General features: G+C 42.6%; 5 protein-coding genes across 9 annotated transcripts; 3 read left to right on the top strand and 2 right to left on the bottom strand.

The window, feature by feature from the left end:
- Positions 1-119: 119 nt before the first annotated feature.
- On the top strand, positions 120-26,304 carry LOC122626618 (nascent polypeptide-associated complex subunit alpha, muscle-specific form). Its single transcript, XM_043806936.1, is given in 8 exon segments — positions 120-518; positions 19,820-20,876; positions 20,878-23,677; positions 23,733-23,847; positions 23,921-24,397; positions 24,458-24,876; positions 24,933-25,708; positions 25,777-26,304. Coding segments are annotated over 8 exon segments (6,009 nt in total). The 5' UTR covers positions 120-304; the 3' UTR covers positions 25,928-26,304.
- Positions 1,104-14,482, bottom strand: LOC122626619. 4 transcript variants are annotated; one of them, XM_043806939.1, is made up of 9 exons: positions 14,310-14,482; positions 6,090-7,240; positions 5,765-5,982; positions 5,524-5,676; positions 4,735-4,864; positions 2,615-2,809; positions 1,924-2,335; positions 1,693-1,855; positions 1,104-1,628 (listed from the first exon to the last, which is right to left on the bottom strand). In XM_043806939.1, the coding sequence occupies exons 2-9, from the start codon at positions 7,192-7,194 to the stop codon at positions 1,161-1,163; spliced, it is 2,844 nt and encodes a 947-aa protein (XP_043662874.1). In that variant the 5' UTR covers positions 7,195-7,240; positions 14,310-14,482; the 3' UTR covers positions 1,104-1,160. The 4 variants fall into 4 exon arrangements, with proteins under 4 accessions (XP_043662874.1, XP_043662875.1, XP_043662872.1 ...); XM_043806940.1 differs by having other exon boundaries at positions 14,314-14,482; XM_043806937.1 differs by lacking the exon at positions 14,310-14,482 and adding an exon at positions 10,480-10,976.
- LOC122626622 lies at positions 2,846-15,801 on the top strand. 2 transcript variants are annotated; one of them, XM_043806945.1, is made up of 3 exons: positions 2,846-3,350; positions 15,055-15,212; positions 15,277-15,801. In XM_043806945.1, exons 2-3 carry the CDS (start codon positions 15,162-15,164, stop codon positions 15,799-15,801), a joined length of 576 nt encoding a protein of 191 aa, XP_043662880.1. In that variant the 5' UTR covers positions 2,846-3,350; positions 15,055-15,161. The 2 variants fall into 2 exon arrangements, with proteins under 2 accessions (XP_043662880.1, XP_043662879.1); XM_043806944.1 differs by lacking the exon at positions 2,846-3,350 and adding an exon at positions 3,388-4,088.
- LOC122626621 lies at positions 11,555-12,339 on the bottom strand. The gene is made up of 2 exons (XM_043806943.1): positions 12,295-12,339; positions 11,555-12,237 (listed from the first exon to the last, which is right to left on the bottom strand). Exons 1-2 carry the CDS (start codon positions 12,331-12,333, stop codon positions 11,683-11,685), a joined length of 594 nt encoding a protein of 197 aa, XP_043662878.1. The 5' UTR covers positions 12,334-12,339; the 3' UTR covers positions 11,555-11,682.
- LOC122626623 lies at positions 16,255-16,794 on the top strand. Its single transcript, XM_043806946.1, has 2 exons — positions 16,255-16,293; positions 16,348-16,794. The coding sequence occupies exons 1-2, from the start codon at positions 16,255-16,257 to the stop codon at positions 16,792-16,794; spliced, it is 486 nt and encodes a 161-aa protein (XP_043662881.1).
- Positions 26,305-26,370: the final 66 nt, after the last annotated feature.

The raw sequence follows: 26,370 nt of genomic DNA, 5'->3' as shown, positions 1-26,370 counted from the left end.
GGCGCAGGATAACAATTGTTATATGAAGAGTGCTAAAATATTTTATATGCAGATTTTGATTATAAAGATTTGTCTGTTCATTTCTACATCCGTTGCAGCCCTGGTGAAAGCTTTCCATGGTGAGTGCCAAGCGCGGAAAGAAGCAGAGAGTTGCCTGCCTGGAAGTTTTCTCGGGTTTAACACTTTGAATCCGTTGTGGGTGTTAATATCCTGTGAATAAAAAATATCTCTAAGGCAGCTGTGCACCTGGCACACATCTACATATCGAATTCACCCAATTTAAAGCTCCAAAACGGCCGCTAACATGTCGGAAAGATCGAAAGGTGACGTGTCCGCTCGCGTAAACAACAACGCCAACCCGACGCGTGTCGTTAAAAATCCGCTTCTGAGCGCCTCCGTGACCGGCCTGAGTTTCGACGACTTCCCCAACAAGCCGCAGCTCCTGCCCGCCGCCCCACCCGTGGTCCATGCCACGCCCCCAGCGGCACCCGTCCTCATCGCTGGCATCTTGAACCGCGGTAAGTGGGTCACCGCTCGTTCGGGAATCTTACGCGGAGTGGGGGTCACCTGTTGCTCGTTGCTGCTATAATGATAAGCTGATAAGCCACGCACTTGACCTTCTAGCCCTTTTATAAAACTGTGATTTACATTATCACAGATCAAGATACTCTAAACTTCTTTCGGTGTAATGGTAAATGGGTCAAGTCTGCACATGTTTACACTTAATCAAATGAATGTCATACAAGTCGATTAAGTATGATGATATGATATAATAGCTTTCTGAAATTAGAAGTGAATACTTCAGTTAATGAGGTAATAAGTTGGAATAGTTATTTTTTAGCATTATTGGTACACCCAAAACATAAGATATTGGTGAAGTAAAATCTAAATGTGAATGTTTGTTGATAATGTTTTTCCTGATAAGCTGGAGATTAGGAACTTTTTTGCAAGTTCGGTCATCCATTTAATTATTTGCAATCACCGACACCACTACTACTCTATTATGGATAGCTTATATATAAATCCAGGGGTTGCAATTCTTTTCAGTACTTAAGTATGTGCGTAACTTTAGTAAAACGGTGGCTTTTTTATATCATGGCTTTTTTATTTGACTCCTTCGAGTTCCCATCTGTTCTAACTTGGCACAATAACATAACAATCTACTCCATGCTCCTAGTGGAGTGGGATCTATATGTAGGCAGCTCCAGCGTCGTCTTCCTCCGCCTGCAACACCACACAATGCTCCATATGAGGGCTGCGATAAGCAGGATCAGCAGAATGACTCCAAGACAAATGGCTGCAATGGCGGCCTCGTTTAAATACACATCTCTGACATCGATAGTAAGGCTCCTCTGATTCCCGGCCGCATCAAAAGCGACGAATGATACCTTTGGTTCGCAGCAAGAGGCCATGTAGGTTGCCTTCAGGGGCTCTGTGCTACCAGCAGTATAATAGTTCCTGTAGAAAAGACCCTCTGGCGGCGTGGCCTGCAAACGCATCATGCCCGACTGCCAATCCTGAGCGGTTACATCCACAGTCCAAAAACGCTCGCCACAGTTCAGGGACTCGGGCGTCAGGTAATCACAGCGGCTGCCAAACTCCCAGGACAGTGTGGGTCCAGTTGAGTCCTGGAAATAATATTTAAACATCTCAATTATGCTTTCATAGTCAGCTTATCGGCAGTTAATTTACCTGAGCATCTATGCTGGTGACCACTTTCAGATTTACCGCCAGAGTAGATGTTTCGCGACCATAATTGGTGAAGGTAATCCGGTCGGTGGTGCCCTGAGCAGTGCCAGTGGGCACCAGAACAATCAGACGCACTGTGGCCGTCTCCAGGGCGCGCAGGCTTAATCTATAAAGGCAGAAGTACGTAATTTGTATAATGTTTACAACACAGACTTCGATTTTAAGCGCTCTAACCTGGTAGGATTCAATTGAACCAGGAAGCGCCGTTCGTCAGTGACCTGAATGGTGGAGTAAACTGTTTCCGTTTTCATGTTAGTGACCTCAAAGAGCAGCGTAGCTGTCTGACCAGCCATCACCAGCAGCTTCGATTCTGTGCCCAACTCAATTTTTGTGCCACATCGCTGGAGGAGCATGGCATTTAGGGTGCTTCTCGGCTGTCCTGTGCTGGAAGCCAATAACGTTTGGTTTAGATTTGGAGAACTCTGGATTTCCTTCTCCGAAAAGGTTTCGATATCGTTCTTCGGGGAGTCCACATCTTCCTCTAGCTTTTCGGTGTCCTTCTCCTTGTCGGGAAACTGGATTTTGGCCGACTTGGCCTTTGTTTGCCCGGTCTTGTAGTAGCTGTCGATGCGTTTAATGATGTCGCCTGTGGGGAAAATAGAAAACAATTACAAAACCAGCTCCGCACACGTGTATTTTTTGCTAGATGTAAATGAATCGATGATGGCGTCAACGCTGACGATTCCATCCAAGGTTGAAGCGCGGTTATCAGTCAAGATTTGTATTCATTGGGGCAAACAGCCCAGATTGCAGGCCATTATCAGCCGAAACTCAGTCTCAGAGCATTTAATTAGCTAACTGGGGCTCAGTTCTGTGTGGCAATCACTACCGCCAGGTTGTTTGTTATTTTGTCACTATAACTTACCCAGAAACACATCCGCTTTTCTTTCGGCGCGCACAAACACATTGTACTTCTCATGCAGCTCGGGCTGTAACTTCAGTTTGAAAATCGACGCGCGTCGCAGCTTGTTTAGCGGTACGTAAGCATCGAGTTCTTGGATATTTGACGTTTCGGTGACATTAACTCCACCGAATTTCGCTAGTTTCTTCAAATTTATCTCTAAAAGGTAGAAAAAAAAACCAAAGTAAACAACAGTCGAACAGCTGTTTGGCATTCACAGCGCAACGCGGACAGCTGTTACAGGTGTTTGCGCGGCGTTGCCAGACCATTGCATTGCGTACCCCTTTAATTAAATCATCAAAATTGTGCAATAAACATTCAATCTGTAAGCCATCAAACGTGTTTTTAGAGCCACAATAATTATAATTAATGGACAAACATTAAATAAACACAATTGGCCGTAATCTGTAGCCAACTGCGAGACCTTGGCAACCCTGGCCTGGCAGCTGCGCCGTAGTTGTTGTGAAAGAAAAACACGTCTACAAAAATCCGCGACAAAAACAATTGGTTTTCCTCGTAAACTTAGCAAATATCGTACGATTTTAGGCCGCTAAAGTGTTGACAAAGAGGCATATTAATTGCCAGTCTAGATCAGTGCTGACGACATAGCCAGCCAGTGCAATAAATCACCAAAAACTGGTCGGTTTCTAAATTTGCCCTTGACAGTGATGTGATTTGCCTAATTTTGTTATTTAAAAACGTACGTATGTATGTATTGTATTTTAAGAAAAAACCGCCTTCACAAAAAAGTGAAAGATATCTAACTATAAAGCCGCCTCAAATGTTTAAAATCTTGAAATTTGTGCGCATATACCTCAAAGTATGTTAATATTTAAAGATTTATGGTTAAATATTATACCAAAGGGAAATTTTTGTTCGAGTTTTGAAATACTTTTCTGAAAAGGTCACAACTCGTTGGGAGTTGAGGCAGGCAGTGAACAATAACCTCCCCAAAAAATTGATTTTTTTCAGGCTGTACATGTGCAGTGCGCGTTTGTGTTGGTAACTTCCGGGAGATAAGTTTGTTTATAATCGGCTGTTCCATAAGTTATAAAAAGATTGCAATACTTTCAATGGTTATTTTCAGTTTTGTGCGATAAGTCGCTGTTTTGACTACAAATGTTATATTCCGTCATTTTTGAGTCATAATTATTTTCTGTCTGACCCCGTGCAATCTTCATTTTATTAGCTATACAATACAAAATCGGACTTTGTCCACTCGTTCGACGTGGCGTATGATTAATCTGGGGGAACGCTCGTTATATTTGATCCATTCCTCCAGGCATTCTACGTTTTAAGTTAGTTAACAATAACATTTTGTGCCGGACAGTTGCAAGTGCTCCATGATTAAGTTGGATAATAAATATATTAAGCATACTCACCTCACAGGACGAAACACAGAAGGGACTAGAACACAAAGTGCTGATATAAAGTTAAGGTGAAGTTCGTAAAACATAATTTATCTGCACACGCAAAATATTCGATTTTAAATGGCTAAGTTGCATTGCAATATAGCTGATTAGCTAATTAGCTTGTGACAATTAACAGTCATCATTTAAAATCGTTATCATTTGTGTGTTTGGTGTTAAATAGATTTGATTTTTATCGTTTCGTTTTATTTGTGGACCCTTAAAAAGCTAAAACATTTATTACTTTATAACTGTAAAACAGTAAACATATATATTGAAATTTCCTTTGTACTACAGTTTAGTGTCAAGTGTGGTTTTGTTGAGCATTATTATTATACTAGCGTTTTGGTTAAGGAAAGCGTTGGGACATCGGCTATATACAAGGATCAGCATAGCTGACTTGGGATTAGAGAGCAGCGATTGGTCTGTTGGTTAGTCAATGATCTTACGAGCTAAGGACATAAATTACACAGTAGTACAGTTGTCAATACATCTGGGAAGGTATTGGAAGCTTGTGCCATTATCAAGAGGATTAGACTTAGGATCTACGTAGGTTTGGCACACAGACTCCTACACATTTAAGTCGCTAAACACTAAAATACAACCCTGCGTTAGTAAGTGCGATAGAGCAAACGGAGTCGGTGCTTGGTAACTCGCTTTTCGAGGATCACTAACCACCATTCGGCGTCTCCATCGTGGCCCGCCTCATATTCGCATCGATTCGCACATGGAGACTGGACAGCGTCGTGTCTACCGGCAGATCCAGCTCTTGACTGCCCTGATACGCGTCCGCTACTAGGGTGAGCTGAAAAAACGATAAATAACAAATGTGTTAACACATTTAAGCCAACTCGAAGTACTAAACATATATCAGGCTTGAAGGTCCATTAACAATAGGAACACAGAGTAGTTTAGTTGATAAACCTTAGACAGAAGGGAAAGATTAAAACCCTCTGCAAAAGTACCCTTGCACAGGAAATTGAAATTATGCAAATGTATTATTCCGCATTCCGCAGAATTTGAGTACAAAATACTCAATTTGCCATTTTGTGAGTTTGCTGTGTGGGTTAATTTCGGCATTTTCGTCTAGGCTTCCTTTCTACCAACAGATTTGCCCTTCACTTTTCTTTCCATAACCTAGTTTTGCAGTGGCCGCACAGCCACAAAAGATGCACCATCATCGACAACAAGTCGCGGGGTCTTGAGCACCACCTGTCTGTGCTGGCGGTGGTGCTGGTGCTGGTGGTGGTGCTGTCGCTGCCGCCTGGCCACTGGAGAGGTAATCCAAGTGGCTCCGTCTCAGTTGGCTGCTTGGGCAACAGTCAAGTCGGCTGGATCTGGTTGCCACTTTCAGTTTCTCAACACTTAGGCCTTACCCGCCGAATCTGGCTCTGGTCCGCACACTTTAATTACCCCAATTGCGGGTCGGGTTTGCTGGTTGCTATCATCGCGTTCATATCTCACCGTATTGCCAGCTATATGCTGTCCGTGCTCGGTGCTCACAATGTGGATGATCTCGCCACCAGATCGGATGGCTACCTCACCCAGAATGCCGCCCACTGCGTCCTCCGTTTCGTTTTCGCTGCCCGATCGCTCTCCGTACCACAAAAGGAATAACTATAAAAATATCCGGCAGATTACAAAGAGTATTTTAGATCGTTCAACGTGTTTACTTCCAAGTTTTTTTCACTGTTGATCAACTCACCCTGATCCTCTTCTTCAGCAGAGTGATGGCCGCATCTTGGACCAGTTCCGTGTGCGGTGGGATGACTGCGGTCGAGATGAAAACAGCACTGTCGTAGGGAACCAGCTCGGCGGCATGCAACACGCCCACAAACGAGTTGCCGCCCTCGTGCTCCTTGGTGCTATTCAAGCCAGCGATGAACTCCCGGGTGTTGTTGAAGCTGAAGGCAGAGGGAGCACCTAAGTGGAAGGAAATATGTTTTTAAGCTCATATCCACACAAAAAAAGATTGTTTCTAAAAGAGTGACAACTGAAAGTACTTTAAATTATTATGATTGTTAACCTACCGGCTGCATTAAGTGTTACCAAAACGATCTTGATATCGATGTTCTTGTCCTGCAAAGCATCGATATAGAGACGCTTTGCCTGCTCCAAGGAAGCGGATGAAGGATCCACAATCACCGCCAGGGGCATGCGAATGTACACATCCTTGATGTAGTTGCGCAGCTGATCAGCGGGCAGCAATTCCGGCTTTAGGCCACCGGTCACTTGGATGTGCTTGGGCTGTTTTCTGGGACTGGGCGTTGTTGTGGTTGATGTGGTGGTCGTGGTTGTGGTTGAAGTAGTTGTCGTTGAGGTTGTTGAACTGGTGGCAGGTGCCTGAGTGGGTGCCGTGGTGGTGGCCCAGGGAAACCCGCCAAAACGAGCCCTCAGTATGGGCAAAGGTGCCTGTGTGGTAGTGGTTGTTGTGGTCGTCTTGACTTCTGCATGCTCGTCGTAGTAGTCATCCTCGGAGGAGTACTCAAACGGTTTGGGCTTGTCCCGACTGGGCAGCTGTTGGACTTGAGCCTGGGGAATGGGTTCGTGTTGCTCAACTCGGTAGAACTGATCGGCTGGAGGCTGCTCATCTGCCGACTTGGTGGCCTCCTCCTCGATGTAGTCGGATGCAGTGTGCTCCTGATCTCGCTGCGGGAATCTCTCTGCCTTGGCTTGACGCACATATTCCGGTATCATGGTGGTGACCACTTTTGCTGTGGTGCTGGCCACCATCTCATCCTCAGGCGCGTCTTCGTAATAATAATCGCGTGCGGGTTTGTCCACCTTTGACACATGTTTCTGTGTTGAAGCATCATCCATCATTTCGGCGGATGAGTTTTCCCCGGAATACGGAGCCATGGTGCTCATCCTGCTCTCCATGGGCCTCATCGTGCTCATTTCCATCTCCATGACCTGGGCACTTTCGGTTTGGTCCTCCTCCAAGCTATTGCGATGCTGCTCCATCTCTTTTTCTACCTCGGCCTCCAGTTGAGCAGGGTCGTAGATCTCATCGTTGCCTCCCAGGCTAGAGCCAATCATTTCGCCGCCATAGTCCTCATCCTCTCCAGAAACTATGGGGCTAAGAAGCAACGCCGCCAGGAGCACTCCCAGCCAGAGTTGCGTTCTCAAAATCATTTCGATTGATATTATCTTAGCTATCCTCAGTTGTCAGCATAAAAGTCTGCAAGAAATGATGGAGCAAAGAAATGTGTCAAAATACGATTTTGGAAAGCGTTTTGGAGTTCAATGATTGATTGATTAATTGACTGACTTCTTTCGCTTACTTAATTGACGCAATTATTCATTATTATTTCGAGTTTACTTTTGTCGAGCCGTTATTTTTAGTTTTTCTATAGATTGTGTCCGTTTTTTCGACTGTTGATCTTCTTTTCAACACTTTCGCAATGCGAAAAAGTGAAATGTTATGACTGCTCATTGTGATAATCATCTGGCTTGTTATTAAAATAATTTTAAATAATTATTGCTGACAAATCGAACATTTATAGCAAATTGGCGTTGCAGAGTTTTGAGGAAATTTCCATTTAACTACAAAATTCTGGGGAATTTGTTGTTTAAAATTTGTTTTAATAGTTTGAAAGTGTTTGAATATGGATTGAAATGTGAGAAATGATAGACAAAGGGTGTTGTATAAATTCAAATGCTGCTAGCTTCAGAGATACAACTATCAGGAAATACATGCCAATAAATATTATATAATTCTATAATTATACTAGATCTGATTTTAATTTAATCAGTTGCTAACCTTGTTCGAACATGATTTTAGACTAGTTTGTAATTGTAATTGTAGTTGAAAGTTTATCTCTGTTACTCTTGATCCTATACAAATTATATTAAATAAAAGAACATCGGGCTAGTCATAGAAGCAAAAAAAAGGTACCAATGTAACTTGGCTTAAATACACATCATAATGTTTTTGTGGAGCCAAAAATACGTTGTCAAAGTCATGTTCATGAGCATGCAATAATGTAAAACTAAGCCTTGATGCACGAACTTATCCAAACCACTTAAGGACTGGTAAAACATTAGTATGTGATGAAAAGTTCGGCCAAAAATCAACTAAAAGCCCAAGTAGCTCGTCGAAAATAACCGGGTAGAGTATTAAAAGCATATATACAAAGATATGGTCAAGGTTTTCGTTAAACCTGCTGCAGGTGAGGAAAATAGAAACACAGAAAGCGAAGACGACGTTGACAATAAAACAAATTTGCCATAAAAAAAAAACAAACGACTTCTCGTGGTTGTGTAAACTCACACATGTGAATCCATTTGTGAATAAAGTAAAAATAAATGTTTAAACTTGATTAAAGCCGGAGGAACACGCTAACTTTGTGGCTTCAATTTGATCAATTTATAATATTTAATTAAGCAAATGCAATTAACACATTGGTTAAGGCAACATGCAAAACGCTTTTATGATATGCTATTTTCCTTTGCACTCGCCGTTTGTGTGCTTATACTTTTTGTTGCATATTTGCAGTCGTTTCTTCTGCGACTTGTTTGAATAACAAATTACCCACAAATCAATTTGAGTGATTGATTTCTTGGCTCTGGGCTCTCGCCCCGTGATTTGCAGTGTAAAAACTCAGAAACGAGCCAGTTGCCATTAATTAACAATATGCAAAGCCGCAAAAAAAAAGATTAAAACAAAAATACAAATAAATAAAACAAAATGAAATGAAATGATATATACACATTCAAGTTGAAATCCAAAAGTATCGCATTGATGCGTAAAATGGAAATAAATTAAGTTAAAATATTCTGCGTTCGTTTTTCTCGTTTGGCAGGCTGCCTGCTGAATCAACTCCAAATCGATTTGTACATTTTCGTGCGTTGCAAGGTCACCAAATTGGGGGTCAGCGGGGATCATGGATCATGCAATTAAATAGCCGGAGCTTAGGCCTCTCTTGGGGTCTGCCCGTTTCTCTTGCACGTTTTCTCTTTTTTGGAAAACTTTGTCTTGATAAATTCGTGAACGACACGTTCGTCTGTCATCTCCATGCTTGGTCTTTATCGTTTTGAAATGTTAAATGTCCATTGCACAATCCCCATTCATAAGACATCTTTGGGCGAATGCTGGGTGGCTTTTATTCATTTCAGATTCTCCGCCTCAGCAGGTCACGTAATTCTTTGATAGATTGCCCTTAGGTTCAGGGGAACTCCTCAGTTCCGAGAAGATGAACGCTTTTGGGGAAAGAAAGTTGTGTTTCGGGTAATAAGGTTCTACGACGAACCACAGTGGCCTTTTTTGGGTAAACAATATTTTGATTTACTTATTGGGAAATAACCTTTTGTTAATAATAAATTATTATTGCGGGTTGATAAGATAAATTCGTTATAGAACCTTACTAGGAAGCCCTTATCTCCAGATAAACTTTGGTTCATTACATAATTTAACAATTGGTAGAGATTGTGAGTCTGCAAATTACATAGCTTCCAATGGGTTATATTATTAAAAACCATAAAAAGCCCATAAAAACCAACATTTAAAGGAGATTATTTGTGATCTATAGGCACTCTATTTTGTGATCAGGGAAAAGTGCTTAGATAAACCCAAAAGCCGAAAAACCGAAACCCGCTGAGGCAGTTCATCAATCAGGCACAACAGGCGTCAGCAGCTGATTTGTTGCGGCTCATAAAAAAAGCACACAGCGCCAACAAAATGGTTCTATAAACAAATTAGAGAGGCGAGCACGTTGTCGGTTTTTATTTATTTACATATTTCTTTTCGTTGTTGTATTTTTGCTTTTGCTTTTGCAATTACGGGGAGTCAGTCGCCGCGATGTGATTAACAGACGCGTAAGCATTTATTTTCGCCATGATTTTTATATCACTCGGACGTTATTCTGCCGTTTTTATAGCTGCAACAAATTAATGAAAAATAATTGCGAAAATTATAAATTCAAATTGCGTTCCTATGTCTCTCCCCCCCTTTCGCTCTGACCAGCCCCTTCGTGTCAGCTGAATCGACTTGAAATGCACTCTAATTGTGGCAGCTTTACTCGACGATCATCAGTGATGAATACTTGTGCTTGTGGATCGGGGCATGGGGGGATCAAAACCCTTCAGCGAGCCCACGCGCCTTTATTGTTTATTTCCCTGACATTGAAAAGCCAATTGATTTGTTGATTTTTAGTGCTTTGAAGGGTTCTGATGGGCCTAGGAATAACAAAACTAATGGCATTCTGTTTGTAGAACTAAACGGCGGCGTAGGCGCAGTGTAAACTATGATTCGAAAATATTTTTTTGAATTGTTTCTGGTTTTTTTGTTTGCCGAACTTCATGTGCGCTGACTCGGACACGGTTTACTATTTATTTCCCTACTTTGCATTTCCTAGGTATTTCCTATGTATTTCCATTTGCTTAAAATGTTTTAATTAAACCTGCTTTTCATTCACTTGCCTTTTGTGAAACTTCTTGTCGACGTGGTCTGGACTTAATAAAGCTTTCTAGCTTGTTTTTTTTTAATATTTATTATTAAATGTTTTCTGAATTTTTGAAATTCAAAACAAATAACTTAGGCAACAAACTTGTTTTCTCCTTGCTGTGCGCACGAAAAAATCTCAATGAATTTTAATTACACCTTAAGCGGTACACTTTATTTATGAGTTTTGCCCACTTCTTTGCATTGTTTATTAACTTGCCGATTATGCAAATCACGACAACAACAAAACTCCACCACACAGATATTCCGAAATTCAGAAATTCACTTGCTGCAGTATTTTACGTTCAGCAAATTGCAAGCGACCGAAACAAAAAAATGTACAAAATTAAGAGCGTTCGATTTGCGACCGTGTATTGGATTAACCCGTTTAAATATATTTCTCATGCGCGACTTGTACTTGCTGACTGCGATTTTGGCAGCTGGCTTTATTTTTTGCTGGCGATCGCGTCAACGTCTCAAATGAAACTGAAAGCAGAAACACAAGCTGCGACCAGCGGAGCAGTTCGTTGCTCATATTCACTCCATGCCACGCCACTCCACTCCATTCCAAACCGATCCCATCCGATCCGATCAGATCAGCTCCGCTCCGCTCGGCTCAACTTGGCTTGGTTCGCTTGGCTCTCTTTACTCGGCCGACGCAGCAGGTATGTAGATATGGGTATGTGTATAGGTATACCCGCTGCTATAGCTGCTATTGCTATATGGCCAGCAGAGGTTGGAATCTAGAAGAGCGTGCCACTGATAAACCGAGGCAACGTGCTGGAGCAGCTGAGCTGCCGAGCTGATGCCACAATTGGATGTGTTCATGACACGAATGTTTGGTGGCAGCGCCATGGAAATATCTTCGCTCAGATGGCAATTCTGTTCCCATGGTATCATCAACCTGTTATGCAATCACTGCTCTATCATTCTCAACACTGAACTTGCTGATACCGCAACTGAAGTGTCTTATGCCACAAGTAGTGGGTTGAATATGTTTCATTCAAATATTGAAAATACGAAAGTAATAAGTGTATGATTACAAGAGTTAGGATAATTAATCAGTAAGCAACAGACATGGGCTTCTAAATTTATATACAAACTGAACATTTATTTACAAACATATTCAGTTTAGTAAACTGCAATTATTTAGTGCCAAAGATATGGTCTTGACTTTTGGTCTAAGCACATTGGTATTTATCCTTCAATGCCAGGATACGAGAAGCTATATCTTCAGTAAGACTGCCAATGCCACTCCTGCGATATTTCTCGAGGAGTCTAAAAAGTTCATCCTTAGGAGAGTTATCCGGGAATCGCACAACTCGCTCCACGTCGTCTGCAGCTTTGAGCAACTTTTTATGGAATTCTGTGAGCACTTTGAAAATCATGTTCGATTTGAAATTGTCTAAAGGTCTGGTGAGCGCCTGCTTCTTAGCAGGAGATCCGGTTAGAACTGGCTGGTCACCGCGTTCATTGAATCCTTGAACAAATGCGACTTTATCTTCCAACCTGCTTGACTTTACTATAGTCCTTCCCTGCTCAACATAGTCCTGCATGGTTTTCCTGTATTCTTCATATTCGGGATACGGCTCTAAGGCAACGATCATTTCCTGCAACATTGTCCTCATCGCGACTACTGAATCATCCCACCAGTCTTCTTGAAACGCTCGAACGTGTTGGAAAAACTCGCATATGGCTGCTGAATTCGTTTCCACAGGATCACTCCTGGCAAGTGCCTGGGATTGCAACAAGGATTACATTTTGAAAGTGGGTTTGCTCTTGGCACAACTCACCAGCAGCGGCAGGAAACAAATTATACGGGGAAATAGCATTTCGCAAATCTTTAAAAGTGACTGCAATTCTTTCAATGCACTCTCCGGGTTTTATAGGAGTTTTCTTATCAGCTTCTTTTATTATATTTATATTCCTTATCAATTGAATACTGTGCACTAGTTTATTTATTGACTTTTATGTTTTAAAGATAAGTATTTGTAATGCTTGTGATTGAAAGAATAATTTGCTTAGGATGTTTTGCATGCAGTCGTTTAAGGCTTTATGATATACAAATGTATTTTTAGCAACTCATATGCCATATATGCCGAAAGTTCAAAGCCTGCACTGTAATAATAGATTAACTTTAGGTTTCACCGTGAAATTCGTTATTCTTACCAGTTACATAAATATAAGTATATTGCAAAGAAAGTATACTACAATTTTATATGGGTGATTGCCTTCTTTGTTCATTAAAGATTACTATTATCACTTTAAGGCTACCTACGTTCATTTAAAATCTTTCTCTAGGAACAAGCTAAGTAACTACAGTGACCTCGAACCAATCAAACCAAAAACAAATTGAATAAAACTGTTTCAAGTTCAGAGTTATAAAATTTTGCAACTTTCTGGCAGAGTTCTTTGCATGTTGACCTTTTTGTTTGGGAATCATTATGGCAAATAATAACCGCAATGGTGGCATGCAAAGTGAATATGTAATCGGCTTGGTGATCGTCAAAATTCATCCAAGACATACCGACGTTGAACTTGTGTGGAAGTTCGACTACCCGACTGGCCGCTGCATTAAAATGGAGCGTGAAATGAATTTAATATGACAACTCTGACTGGCAGTCGCTGATGGCATCAATAAAATCATAATAAATACAAGCGCGTACATATATAGTAGTCCAATAAATTCGTATACTTGTTCATTTAAATATTGTATGCGGAAACGTTGAGGCTTCCTCTCTTTCTTCCTAGTGTATTAAAAAAGGGCTTAGCCTGCTTTCTTTACCTGAGCCTTGGAAATTCCATAGAAATTAGTTTACTGTGGGTTTGCCACTTAAGCAGTACCTGTAAGACCCGGGTTTGTTAAATAAAACGTTTGGCTATGAATAATGTGTGCGACACAAACAAGAATGGCTCTGTTGTAAAAACACACTTTATTGTTATTCCAGCAGAACCTTAGATTGTTCACAAAAATAAATGTAAACACAACCACGACGTTTAAGCACAATGATTTCGCTGCTTTTTAGCTTGTATGACAAATTGTTGAGCATCTTGAGCTTGACATGACTTATTTTCCATGCGAAATCGTGCCCATCTTGACCTACGTGCCTATCTCGAAAACCTCCCAATACTGAGGTCTTTGGCAGAAACCATTGAACCACTCTGCATTGCGATTTGAATAGCAACACTTTGTTGAGTTATTAAGTGATAATTGTGTGGTTAAAGCGAAGAGACATGGGCATGCGGTCAAAGCTCTCATTTGGTAAGATTTTAACTTTATAAATATACCATAGTGTATATAACTGCAAAGTTGACATATTTATGAGCTTACTATATTTTCATTTTCCGAATATCTGAATTAACGTAGCAAGAGTATCAAAGAGTCGATGGCAAGGAGATATCTCCGCACGTTTTGTAAACAAATTTATTGCATCCAGAATTTATGCAGCTCACGCAATTTTCACTTTGCGAATATTACGCTGTTGTCGTGCTTTCGTTAATAATTATGCAATCAATTTTTGTTGCTCGCCTTCTTTTGCAGTTGTTCCTGCTTTCGGGTACTGCTTCAATTAACAACTTTCCGGCAACGAACGCAAAAGAAAAACCCTTTCAATAAAACAAATTAAATATTTGGCAATCGGCTTGGGTCGATTTTTGTGATTATCGTTCCATTTGCCGCTTGCTCGGCCTGTGATTTTGTTTGTGCTGCTGTTGTTATGGGCTCACATATGGAAGCCGCGGCTGGTTTAATTTTATGATGAATATATAAACGCGTACGCATGTCCCAAGAGTGTTAATCAACAATTACCAACTTGTTTTCGCAGTGGCAGCCAAACGAGCCTCTCGCAGAACGAACTGGCGCAAGGCGGTGTCAGCTTTGTGTTAATAATTGCATCTGATAATACACTAATATCCTTAATCCTTTGAGTGTTATGTCACTTTCACAATATCCACTCGATTCACAGAACGCACTTGTGAAGCACTGCACGACTGTCGATCTACTAAAACAAACTCCACTAATTACTGACCTTTTTGTACTTGTCGCACTTGTATATTTTGTATGCTTTTGTGGCTCATAAATTGTTTAAATATTGAACAATTGGCTGAATGTGGATGTATGTAGCTAAACGTTGAAACGGAATGGCACACCTCAGGCCGCCCCATCGATAAGATATAGAGTCATAGGAATCCGCAATCGGAATAACCCGGAGGAAGCGAGATTGTGGCAGATGCGTCACGGGTCAGTGGGTGTGGCAATGGGTGGCTGACACAATTAGCATACCCCTACCACGAAGGGTTTACTCATGTGCCCGGGGAAAAAACCCCGAAAAATACCTTCAAAAATATGCGACTCCCATCTCCTTTTTCACCTGAACTGGTGGCTACCTGAGTTTGTTGCCTAAGTCTTTTGTTAGTTCGTCCCGAAATAATGCACTTATCGTGAGAGTATCACGATTTTAGTGATATTACTTAGTGTATATTACTGCTCAGGTTCTTCACAGTGTATAGACATATAACAGATTACATTATATAAACTGTTCTTTGTCTTCTAGACGTCCAGATTATCTCGGCGTACTTATAGAAATAAGCGATACTGCGACAGTCGCATTGGAATTCTATAAAGCAGCGTGTATGCGTCGAAAAAGGGCAGTTCTATAAAATGAATAAGGCAATGTACTTCCATCTCCTCATTGTTTGGCTGGCTGTACTGGTACGCTATTCAGAAACCAATTCTAATACAAATTATTAATCTATTATTGATCTGTTGACCGCAGTTATCAGCAAATGGTACTCCACTGGAGCCAAATGCGGAAAATGCTTGCGAATTTATCAGAAATGTTGCCAAATTTGAAGACGAGGAGAATGATTGGTGGGAAAAGAGTAAAAATTTAGCCAATTCTATTCTGGAGACTCAAATCAGATATAAACAATCATATCGTTCCTGTACGCAACAGGTTGCTTCCCTCCAAAACCTGAAAAATCGTGGAAATGACTTAAGTGCATCCAGTCCTTGGGCACAAAGAATTGAATATCTCAACGCATCCTCACAGGAATATCAAGGGGGTCCTTGTGCTGATGGGGAACCGTATAGTTACATATATTCAAGAGACATAAAAGACATGAAAGCCGATATACGCGAATTGAGTCAAAGTGTAAAAGACCAAAACGAATATCATAATTTCGTGGCACAAGTTGATACGAATGTGGATACGATTAGAAATGTTTTATCTGAGTTCTCTATTCCCACGCTGAAGTACTTAACACGGTTTCCTTTAACAAAGTGTACTCTTCCCAATTAATAAAAACGTGAGATTAAATTGACATATAATTTGTTTCACTAAAGCTGTTTTGTATCACATAACGTTAGGAAGTTTATAAAACTATTATACTGTAATGCATAATATAGCAAGGCATCCATGGTCAAAAGTAACCTAGTGATTAGTGTGGCAGTTGGTGACTGTCACCAATATCGTAACCATAAAGTCCAAATGCATTATCGAATTCCTTCGAAATTATGGGAGTCCCCACATCTCAGTTGTGGCTACCTGAGTTTGTATTTCCTTTGAGTCCCCTGCCATAACACACTTCCACTAAAGGGTAACGTAATTTTCTAGAGAGTTGAGCCTATTATTGCTCAGAATAATAATATGCTGGTAGTTGATGGACGATTTCAAAGAATAAATTCCTTCTGAGTCCTATAAAAGGATCACGTTTTTTTCTTTGGCAATCAGTGTTTTTAAAGCCACCGTAATATGCGTTTCTCTGGAATACTTATATCACTCAATTTGTTGGTAAGAATTTTACAGTAGAAGTAACCATTAGTCTAATTGCATGTGCCATCCTAGTGTCTCTCCATTGGATTTCCCTTGGAGCAGGGAAATGATTGCGAGCTTTTGGAGCATGTTGATACCGACGATTCGTGGTCAAATATATTTCATAATGTAAGGAGATCTCTGGAAGAGGCCATCAAACGGGCATCAAATATGGAAAAGTGCACCTCCCAAGTCGAATTTCTTCAGAGCTGTTTAGATCGCGCCAATAAGCTGAATTCCCCAAAAGAACAAATGCAGTACGTTATGGAATTCATTGACTACCAAGAAATGCATTCCAAAAACGAACCAACACGCACAAATACTTATTTTGGAAAAAGTATGATACATTTATTCAAGAAAACTGTGGATAAACTTACACAGCTGAGCAGAAAACTTATTAAAGTGTCGGAAAAAATTGATCAGAGACTTGGCAAAACAATTGACAAAAGTAAGAAATTGCTTTTTGGCCAAGAAACATGAAGGATTTCGTAAATCAGAGCCTTGCTTTTCTGCAGTGTATGGAATAACAATTAATAAATGTGCTGAAAGTGCTTGCACCATATACAAAACAATAAATATTTTCTTTGTTCACTAGAAATGTCTTTCCTTTTCTTAGAGTATTTATAGATTCCGAGATAATGCAACAAACTTAACTGACTATAACTTCTTTGACAGGAGAATTGTGATTGCTTTTAGCTAAAAGACTATTTGGGTACTTGGTGGAAAACAAGTCGCTATTTAAAGTAATCAGTTTTGGAAAATAGGACGGATTACTTAATATTCTTTTGTCAGCAGTATGTGTCATACTTCCGTGACTTTCCGTAACTGCTTTTAAGTAAAAAATCGAGGCAGAAAACCTCTGGGATAGAGTATTGGAAGTCGTGCTCGCTTTATTTATGCCATTTAGCCGCTGGCACACGCAGACTGGCCGACGTCTCGAGGAGCTTCTTCAGCATCATTTCCACAGAGCACGCATTTTATTGAGATTTATTTTGATTTCATTTCGGTCTTAGTTTTTGGTGCTTTATTTTTTGGCCCGAGGGTTCAATGCCAAACATTTTTGCCATCCTTTGTTTTCTTAGTTGTTTTTTTCGGATCGCGTTTTTGGCATGCGACCTGCACGAGCCTTTGGCCAGCGTTTAAATTCCCAAATTGATGGCAATCTTTTTTTGGGGCAGCTTTTTCTTAGTGGCATTGTTGTGGCTCGAATACATATTATGCTCGGGTATCCTGCAAATGATTTCATCGTGCTCTTGACGTGCTCATATGGGCCTTAATTGTTTTATTTGAGTGCCATTATGTGCAGGCACTTGAGACGGAGCTGAAGATCTTTCAGATGCTGCTTCTTTTGAGTGCTCGAAAGTGACCAAAATCTGGTTATGATGTCATGCTCTCATAAGTAAGGTATAAAATTCTTCCACATTTTGTGTATGCTCGCAATTTAAATGAATTATGCTGTTCTACTTTTTTCCACCTTTGCGGTTAGACGACTAGCGACCGTCTTTATTTATTTTAACACATTTGTCGTAATGCGTCATTCTCATTGCGAGCATTTGTAAATATTAAAACAAAAACCACCTCAGACTCAAACTGAAAACTTGAAATTTTTTTCGTCGTTATTTAATATTTTCCGAGCCCCACCTCGGCCAGTTGCTATAACTAAACTTTGCCTAGCCGTTACAAATGACGACCCTTAAAGTGACAACACAAAGTCGACAATGTCAAGTGCCTTCAAGTGGCGAGAATATACGGCAAAAAATAGTTTTGCGCGTGATTTAAGCTTTTTCACTGACACTCATTGGAAAAATGGCAAAATAAATCATAATTTTCCAACCAGTAATTGAAGCTACAAATATACATTAGTCAATTTATATGCTAAATAATTAAAATAAAGCCACATTACACATTACACATTAATTAATTAATTTGTTCAATAATTTAATAATCAGTCAGTTATCAATGAAATCACTTCGCTTTTGCAATGACTTCATATTTATACTATCCAAACTAATATTTGTATCTTTTGTGTTAAGATCTTTAAGATTACAAAAAAGCAAAAAGGAAAAAATTACTTAAACGAATACAATATAAAAACAGTGCAGAAGAAGGTCGGTAATTAATGAAACATTTCAGGTCAAACTACAACTATTTATAATAACTGTTACCATTAAACATTTAACATATTTGCAACGAAACCATAGGATCTCTTATCAATCTCGATAATTTCCATTGTAACATTACAATATTAGCATATTTATGGGCGGCAATTTAGTTCCTTAATAACTAATCCATGAAAGTAATTAATGAACTGGATTGCACATTACTTTATACAAAATACTCTGTGGAAACTAACACTGATATGCATAGGAAACCTGACCATTACGGACGCATCTGTACCTGGACTTCAGACCAGGTAGACTAGCTTAGAAGCAAGCCCGTTTGAATCAAAGATCGCATTTAGAATCCCATAATTTGCGCTATTCATAATTCTAATTCATTGGCCTGGCTTTGGAAATCTGGTTATGCAGCTGCGACAAGAATTCCAAACTCGCTTTTGAGCATGTGAACAATGCAGTTCTTAAAATAGTCTGAAGTCGTCGAGGTGCGAAAACCTTTTGGCCGGCAAATACGCCTCGGATCCAATCACGTTTCAAGATCGAGGTGAATTCTTTGACGTATTCGCTGGCCAAATGACACGTTTGCCATGTTTTGCGGCCATGTGCTTTCATTTCACATTTCGTTTTGCATTTCACATTCATGGGGAACTTCATCGGCGCTTCTTCTGCAAATGCCATGGCATTTATACTACGGCTAATGTCAAGATTTGGCTTTTTATGACACCCCCAACGCAGTAGACAAACCCGATTCGGAATTAGAGTGTGGATTAAGCCACTAAGCCAGCTAAAAAACGTTAACTGACCTGTTTGTTTGCCAGTTTCCCCATGAATGTTGCTTGTTATTATGGGTTAATCAAACTGTTGAACCATTAACCATTTTATCTAGCCAAATTGATGGCGGAAACCATTTGAGAGCAATCAGTCGGTGCAATAACAAATTATAAACCATGGCTTACCTTCTCAAGTATTTTATTAAATAGTACTGGTTTTTTAAACTAATAGTGATTTAATGATTTTTTACCATCTCCACATAATTAATAAATAACTCCGTTTGTGATAATGTTGTTGCATGTTTGATTGTGGCTATTGCTTGTTTAGTTTGCCCACTCAACCTGCATCTTGAAGTCCAGTTCCTACTTTGATTCCAAGTGCCAATCCGTAAACTCGTTTATGACGGTTACGTTTTGAATTGTGCCGATATTAGCATTCATTACAAGCCTTAACTTCTTGACGACCTTAAGTTTCTTATTTTTGTGTGCAGAACGGGAGGGAATGCGGGGAATTGGTCACTTCCAAATAATACCTTCCTATGGACATTCAATTAAACACTTAATTGTTGAAACAATTAAGCATCATTGTGACCAATGGGTTTTTTGTCTTTATTTCAGAACCGAAAACATTGGTTACCGTTGGTCAGCCATCGAGCATTGACGACAGCGAAGTCCTCGACGAGATTAACTTGAATACCAGCAGCGAGGATTCCGTTGGCGCAGGTGGATCGAGTCCATATCAAGGCGCAGGCGATCGAAACGCCAATCCTCTGTTGGAACCACCGCCGGAAGCTGGAAACGATTCGCTGCTGAGTCAGGCGGCCTCCTCCTTTACTGCCCTGCCTGCGGTGGCCTCCAATGTGTTTTCCACCTTCTCGAAGCGGATCTACGCCGGCAGCAGGGAGACCTCGGAGGAGCCCAAACTAGACATTCAGCCCTCTTACATTCAGCAGGCCAACTACATTCAGCCAGCAAGTCCAGTGCCTGCTCCCTTTTATGCAGCTCCGCCAGCGGCTGCAAATGAAGTGGTCGCCCCCGAACCACCCAAGTTCTACGCACCTACTGAGGTTCCGCCAACGAACGTAGGAGTTCCGGCACCACCGCCTGCATCGGGAAATCCAAATACTTACCGATTCACCGCCAGGAAGAAGCTATACGCTCCCATTCCTGGATTCTCAGAGCAGTCTGGACCACCTGCACAGGCTCCACAGGCTCCCCAAGCGGTTCCATCATTCCAGACGCCACCATATCCACCACAGCCAACATACGCAGCAAACCCTGCACCCTTTGACATATCAGCTCAGTCAGCTCCGATTCCCGCAGAGGAACGCAAGTCCGGTGGAGGACTCTTCTCATTGACCAGCTTCGTACCCACAGGAGTCCTTCAAAATATCACAGGACTTGTTCAATCCGCCACTGGGCGAGGCAGTGAACCAGAATACACTAATGCCCAGCCAGTAGGAAGTTACTTAGACATTACTACCACATCGGCACCAGCTCCACCTGCGAACTTATTTGGTGGACCAAACTCAACCCTTCCGCCGGGAGGAAGTTATTTCGTACCTGGAGCACCTACATCCTTACCCTCGACCGAGGCAATAGTTCCTCCTTCTGTCGGAAACTTCTTCGCGCCGCCTGGAACACAAGCAGCTGCTCCCCCAGCTGTAGGAGCCTTCTCCTGCTACTGTCCCAGCTGTTCCGCCTTCAGTTTTTACTCCAGGATCAGTTCCTCCTGTTGCTCCGCGGCCTGTTCAGCCACCAACTGTGAGCCAATCTGCATTGCCAGCGAACAATCCTCCGGTCGCATCTGCAGTAGGAGTTCTCTCTTTTCCGGGACCACCGAAAATCGACCAGGGAATTGCACCCGCAGTGTCATTTTTTGACCCACAAGCTGTTCCAACAATACCTTTAACAGTTCCATCAGGCAATCCTCCTCCAACATCGACACTAGGAGGATTCTTTACCACAGGTGAGGTTCCACCTGTTGTTGGACCATTTGCAACACCAGCGACTCCAGCAACACAATCTGTCGGATTCTTAAACCCAGGAGAAGCAGTACCAACCATACCGATTACATCATCAGGTGGTCCACCTACAGGGATATTTCCACCAGCAGCCGCTCAGCCTGGTGTCCCACCAGTTTCAAATCCGAATCCCTTGCCAGGAACAGCTGCACCACCGCCAGCCGCTGGACAAGCTTCATATCGCCTCCAGAAGGGAACTCGTCTCTACAAAAGTCCATTGACGCCTCAAGAAACCGCAACATCTTCGGGATTCGCCGCACCTCTGCCTCCCATATCTGGAACTCCAGCAATTTTTAATCCATTTGGAGCACCTGCACCAGGATCTTTCAATTCAGTAGGCCAGCTAGAGGTTCAAACTAGCCAAGGAGTTCCACTCTTTACGCCGCCAGTGTATAATCCACCAGGACACGTGACAGCTCCCAGTGCAACTGTTGCTCTTCCACAAGCAGCACCTATTGACCCTCCACCAGCAACTGAAAGTGTAATCGTTGCTCCTCCGCTATCGGCATCTATAGCTAATCCTCCTCCAACAGCTGGCTTTGCAAGTGTACCACTCTTCGCTGCACCAACAACATCCTCCACGGCTATTCCATTCTTTAATCCCCAACAAACAACTGGTTTGAGCCAACAGAAAACCGCAGCTGCGCCATCGACAACTTTGGAAGCTCTGGTGCAAGGACCTTCATCACATCAAGAAAATTCCTTGTTTGCTACAGCACCGTCCGCAAGTCAATTCTTTGATGCCCCATCGCCGATAGAAACCCAACCGGAGAACCAAGAAGCAAGTGTTTCCTCAGGAAGTGCAAATCTTGTCCAGGAGCCTGAATCGAACCAAGGAATTCCATTCTTTGCGCCACCGCCTCCAGTGCCAACGGCAACAAATATTTTTACACCACAGCTTCAGCAGGAGTTAATAACACCAATAGAGGAGTCCAAGCCATCTGAGATTCAGGAAGAACCTTTATCTGCACCACCACAGGAATCTACTCAGAGCGCCAACTTGTCAACCGAACTCGGCGAAGGTACATACAGTGGTCCTCCTGTAATTGAACCCGTAATCGAAGAAACCCCAGCAGCTAGCTCGGAATTGAGTGCTCCACTATTTCCGCCCGCAAGTAAGGTAGATCAAGCAGATATAGTCTGCCCAGAACCATCTGCGCCGGTGGAGCAAGAGATTCCATTATTCGTGCCAGTGCCATCTTTGTCGGGACAAAGTCAGGGCGTACCACTATATCCACCACCACCAACTGGTTCCACCAGCGCCAGCGCGATTTTTGCTGCGCCACCAGTGGCTACAAGTGCTCCACTCTTTGTTCCTGTTCCTGTTTCTGCGCCTGTTTCATCGTTCTTTTCTCCCCCTCAAGGGGATTCTACTTCTTCATTATTTGCTCCACCAACGACATCTTCGTTGTTTGCTTCCATATCAACAACCACACCATCCACACCTGATCTGATTCCGGCTACATCGGCTGAGCTGGTTGATGCACCTCCTGGTTTCCAAGGATCACCAGAGGTCACCACAACTAATCTCTTCCAGGGCAACTCCGAAACCCAAACGGTGTTTAGTCCATTTGCACAAACTAAAGCTACACCTTTGGTTCAGGAAACAAAAGCAGAACTGGTTCCACCTCCAATTGGATTCTTTGCGCCGAAGAACGAAAACGAAGTTCTTAGCCAGCCACCACTTGCTCCCTCGCCGCTGCAGAGCTTCTTCAGCACAGCACCAGAAACAGCTACATCCGCCGACTTCAATTTCTTTGGAAGCCCAGCACCTAGCAGTGTGTTTCCTGATTTGCCAGTGCAGCAGGGAATTGCGCCGCCACCATTGACACAAGAGCCGCCGCCAGAGGCTAGTGATTCCAATATTGCCACAGCTGCTCTAGGATTCGATTTGTTAAGCCAAACCCAGCAAGCACCCAGTTTCGTCGAAAATTCAAACCAAAATTCTAGTGTCAACTCTTTCGACGGCTATTTTGGTGGCCATAGTGCCATTGCGCCACCAACAGTCGCACCTGAGGCAACTGCAGCACCTGTTGCTCCAGTTGTAAACTGCGATCCCGTCAATTTCTTCGATCAGGTTCCTCAGACCCAGTCGCAAATCCAGCAAGCTAACGAGGATCAGCGCATCCAGAACTTCTTCAACAATCCACCGTTGCAGGATCAACCCGCTGCACCAGGTGAACTCAAGTACGACATCGTCCACAGCGGCGTGGCTGTAAAGCAGCTGCAAGAGCGCTCCCAGACGCCCGTTTCAAATCTTGTCGAGCCGCCTTCGTCCGCCTGTTCAGAGTTCTCGACCCTTGCTCCAGCACCAACACAAACCGATCGCCAATCGGGCGACGATCTAGTCCAGCAGCATCTGGGCGAGCTGCCCGAGGAGATCCTCAGAGAGCTCAGAATGGCAAGTGCCAGCAGCGACAAGGGCCAGGTGGCGACGCCTCCCGTGGCTATAGTACGTTATAAAATACCTACAAAATATTTAAATAAATTAACAATTTTTTATTTAGCCGTACTCACCAGTGGTGGTCCATTGGTTCTACAAGCGCAGCGTGGACACTAAGTTCATCTGGACACCATTCAGCCACTATGATTCGGCCTTGTTGGAAACCAGCCTAAACCTTGGTAAGCACATTCTTTTACTTAGCTGTAGAAACATGTCAAGTAGTATCATCTTATGACTACATCGCAATTCCAGACGATTCCTCATTGATTATTCCCGTTGAGGGTGGCCGTTACGATGTAAACATCAAGGAACGCACCAAGACTCCCGTTTACTGGGAGGGAAAGGCCATCGAAGTGCGACGCTGCTCCTGGTTCTACAAGGGAGTTGACTCCAAGTATGTTCCGTACACCGAGGATACGGCTGCACTACTTGAAGCGGAATACAAGCGATCTGCCGAGACTGGCGAATGGCATCAGAAGATCATGCTGGCCAATGGCGAACAGGTGGTCTTCCACGGACCTACAGTCATCGTTCACTTCCTGCCGCAACAGAATGCAGACACTTGGGGAGCCAGCACACAGGGTTCCATGCGACCGAGAGTTGTCAAGAGGGACCTGGATGATTTTACCATCGAACAAGGCGAATCGCAGAGAGTCGATCACCTGCTTTTCATGGTCCATGGCATTGGTTCAGCCTGCGATCTAAAAATGCGTTCCGTGGAGGAAGTGGGTAAGTTATATACTTGAGTTTCTAAATGTTCTTGCAAATAACCAATTAATTCATTCATAGTGGACGACTTTCGTGTTATTGCCCAGCAACTAGTTCAGTCGCACTACAAAAACTCAACAGATATGGGCCTGGTTGGTCGCGTTGAAGTGTTGCCCATCTCGTGGCACGGTCACCTGCACTCCGAAGAGCTAGGCATCGACGAAAAGCTCAAGTCCATCACGTTGGAGTCCATTCCTCGCCTTCGAAACTTCACCAATGACACGCTGCTCGACGTGCTGTTCTACACCAGTCCGAAATACTGCCAAAAGATCATGAACACGGTGGCAGATGCGCTTAACGATGTCTACCTGAAGTACCGAATGCGACATCCTGAATTTAATGGGGGAGTGTCGTTGGCAGGACACAGTCTCGGCTCCCTAATCCTATTCGATTTGCTGTGCCATCAGGAACCGCTTAAGGAAAGCGAGGAAGAGAATAAAGTGAGTAAAACATTTGCGATCAATAGAACAATTTTCAAAGTATTTTGTCTATTAAGGAGAATCCCGACCAGCTTCCCCAAAAGCAAACGAGTCAAAAAGTTCAGCTACCAACCAGCGATCTTTTGCCGAAACAAGTCAGCTATGCGATGGGTCCGGAGGGAACGGGACAGCCCGTGATTACGTACACACAGCTCATATTCCACCCCAAGAAATTCTTTGCTTTGGGCTCACCCATCGGAATGTTTGTAACAATCAGAGGGATCGATAAGCTTGGCCTCGACTTCCACCTGCCCACGTGTCCGGGTTTCTACAACATATTCCATCCCTTCGATCCGGTAGCCTATCGGATCGAGGCGCTTGTCAATCCAGACATGAACGGCATTCGACCGGTGTTGATTCCCCACCACAAGGGACGAAAACGCATGCACCTGGAGCTGAAGGAGACGATGTCACGTGTGGGTGCGGATATCAAGCAGCGATTTATGGACACCTTCAAGACCACGCTGGACAGCGTAAACTTTTTGACTACGGTGACGAAGGTAAAGAAGGAAGCCGAGGAGTCGCTGGAGAAAGAGACAAGCCAGACTTCATCGCAAGCTTTTCAAAAGCAACACGAAGATCATGACGAGAGTTCTGTTGCTAGCTCGTCTTGCAAACTACGAAATCGCACCGATTCCAATTCGACGACGGCTTCTGACCCTGAGTTTATAGAACTTGATTTCCCCCTGGGTAAGCTGAACGACTCAAAGCGTGTGGACTACGTGCTTCAGGAAGCGCCCCTAGAATTCATCAACGAATACATTTTCGCCTTGAGCAGCCATGTGTGCTACTGGTAAGTTATCATCTTAAATTAGTCTGTTAATATGGATTTATTTACCAATTATGGATTATCTATCGCAGGGGCTCCGAAGATACAATTCTTTTCGTGATGAAGGAGATTTACGCCAGCCTGGGAATCAGCACAGACAGCCAGGTGCCGCAGTCCTCAATGACCATCGAGCGACCCGTCTCGCATGAGAGCAGTGTTAGCCACTCGCTGTTGCCGATGTGAGTCCACAAAACCACACGAGAGCTCTGTTGGATCCACCGATCCTACGTACCGTACACACCATAACTATATATACATTTAGTACCAATTTATTTAGATATGTTATTTGTTAGCCCAATCATACAAACAATTTTCCATATGTGCAACTCTAACATGGTTAAAGGTATTATCAAAATAAGAAGTCTTTATCGTTTGAGTGACTAATCCGTAGCAAGTTCTCGAGCTTTACAAAATTACATATGTATTCATCGGATTGGCACCGAAGAGACCTATTTGTTATTTTTGTAATATCGCCTGTGTAATTGACTTTGTAACATTTATGTTAAACAAAGTGTATGTCTAACAAATTTTAAAATAAATAACTACCATTGTTTTCAAATTTTGGCGGGTTTTCATATATTGAATTACTGTTTCAGCCTATCGAACAGTCGATAACTGCTCTCTTG

This window comes from Drosophila teissieri, chromosome 2L, assembly GCF_016746235.2.
Source record: "Drosophila teissieri strain GT53w chromosome 2L, Prin_Dtei_1.1, whole genome shotgun sequence".
Classification (NCBI taxonomy): Eukaryota; Metazoa; Arthropoda; class Insecta; order Diptera; family Drosophilidae; genus Drosophila; species Drosophila teissieri.
The sequence above is the reverse complement of the archived record's forward strand: the minus strand, read 5'-3'. Positions and strand labels throughout refer to the sequence as shown.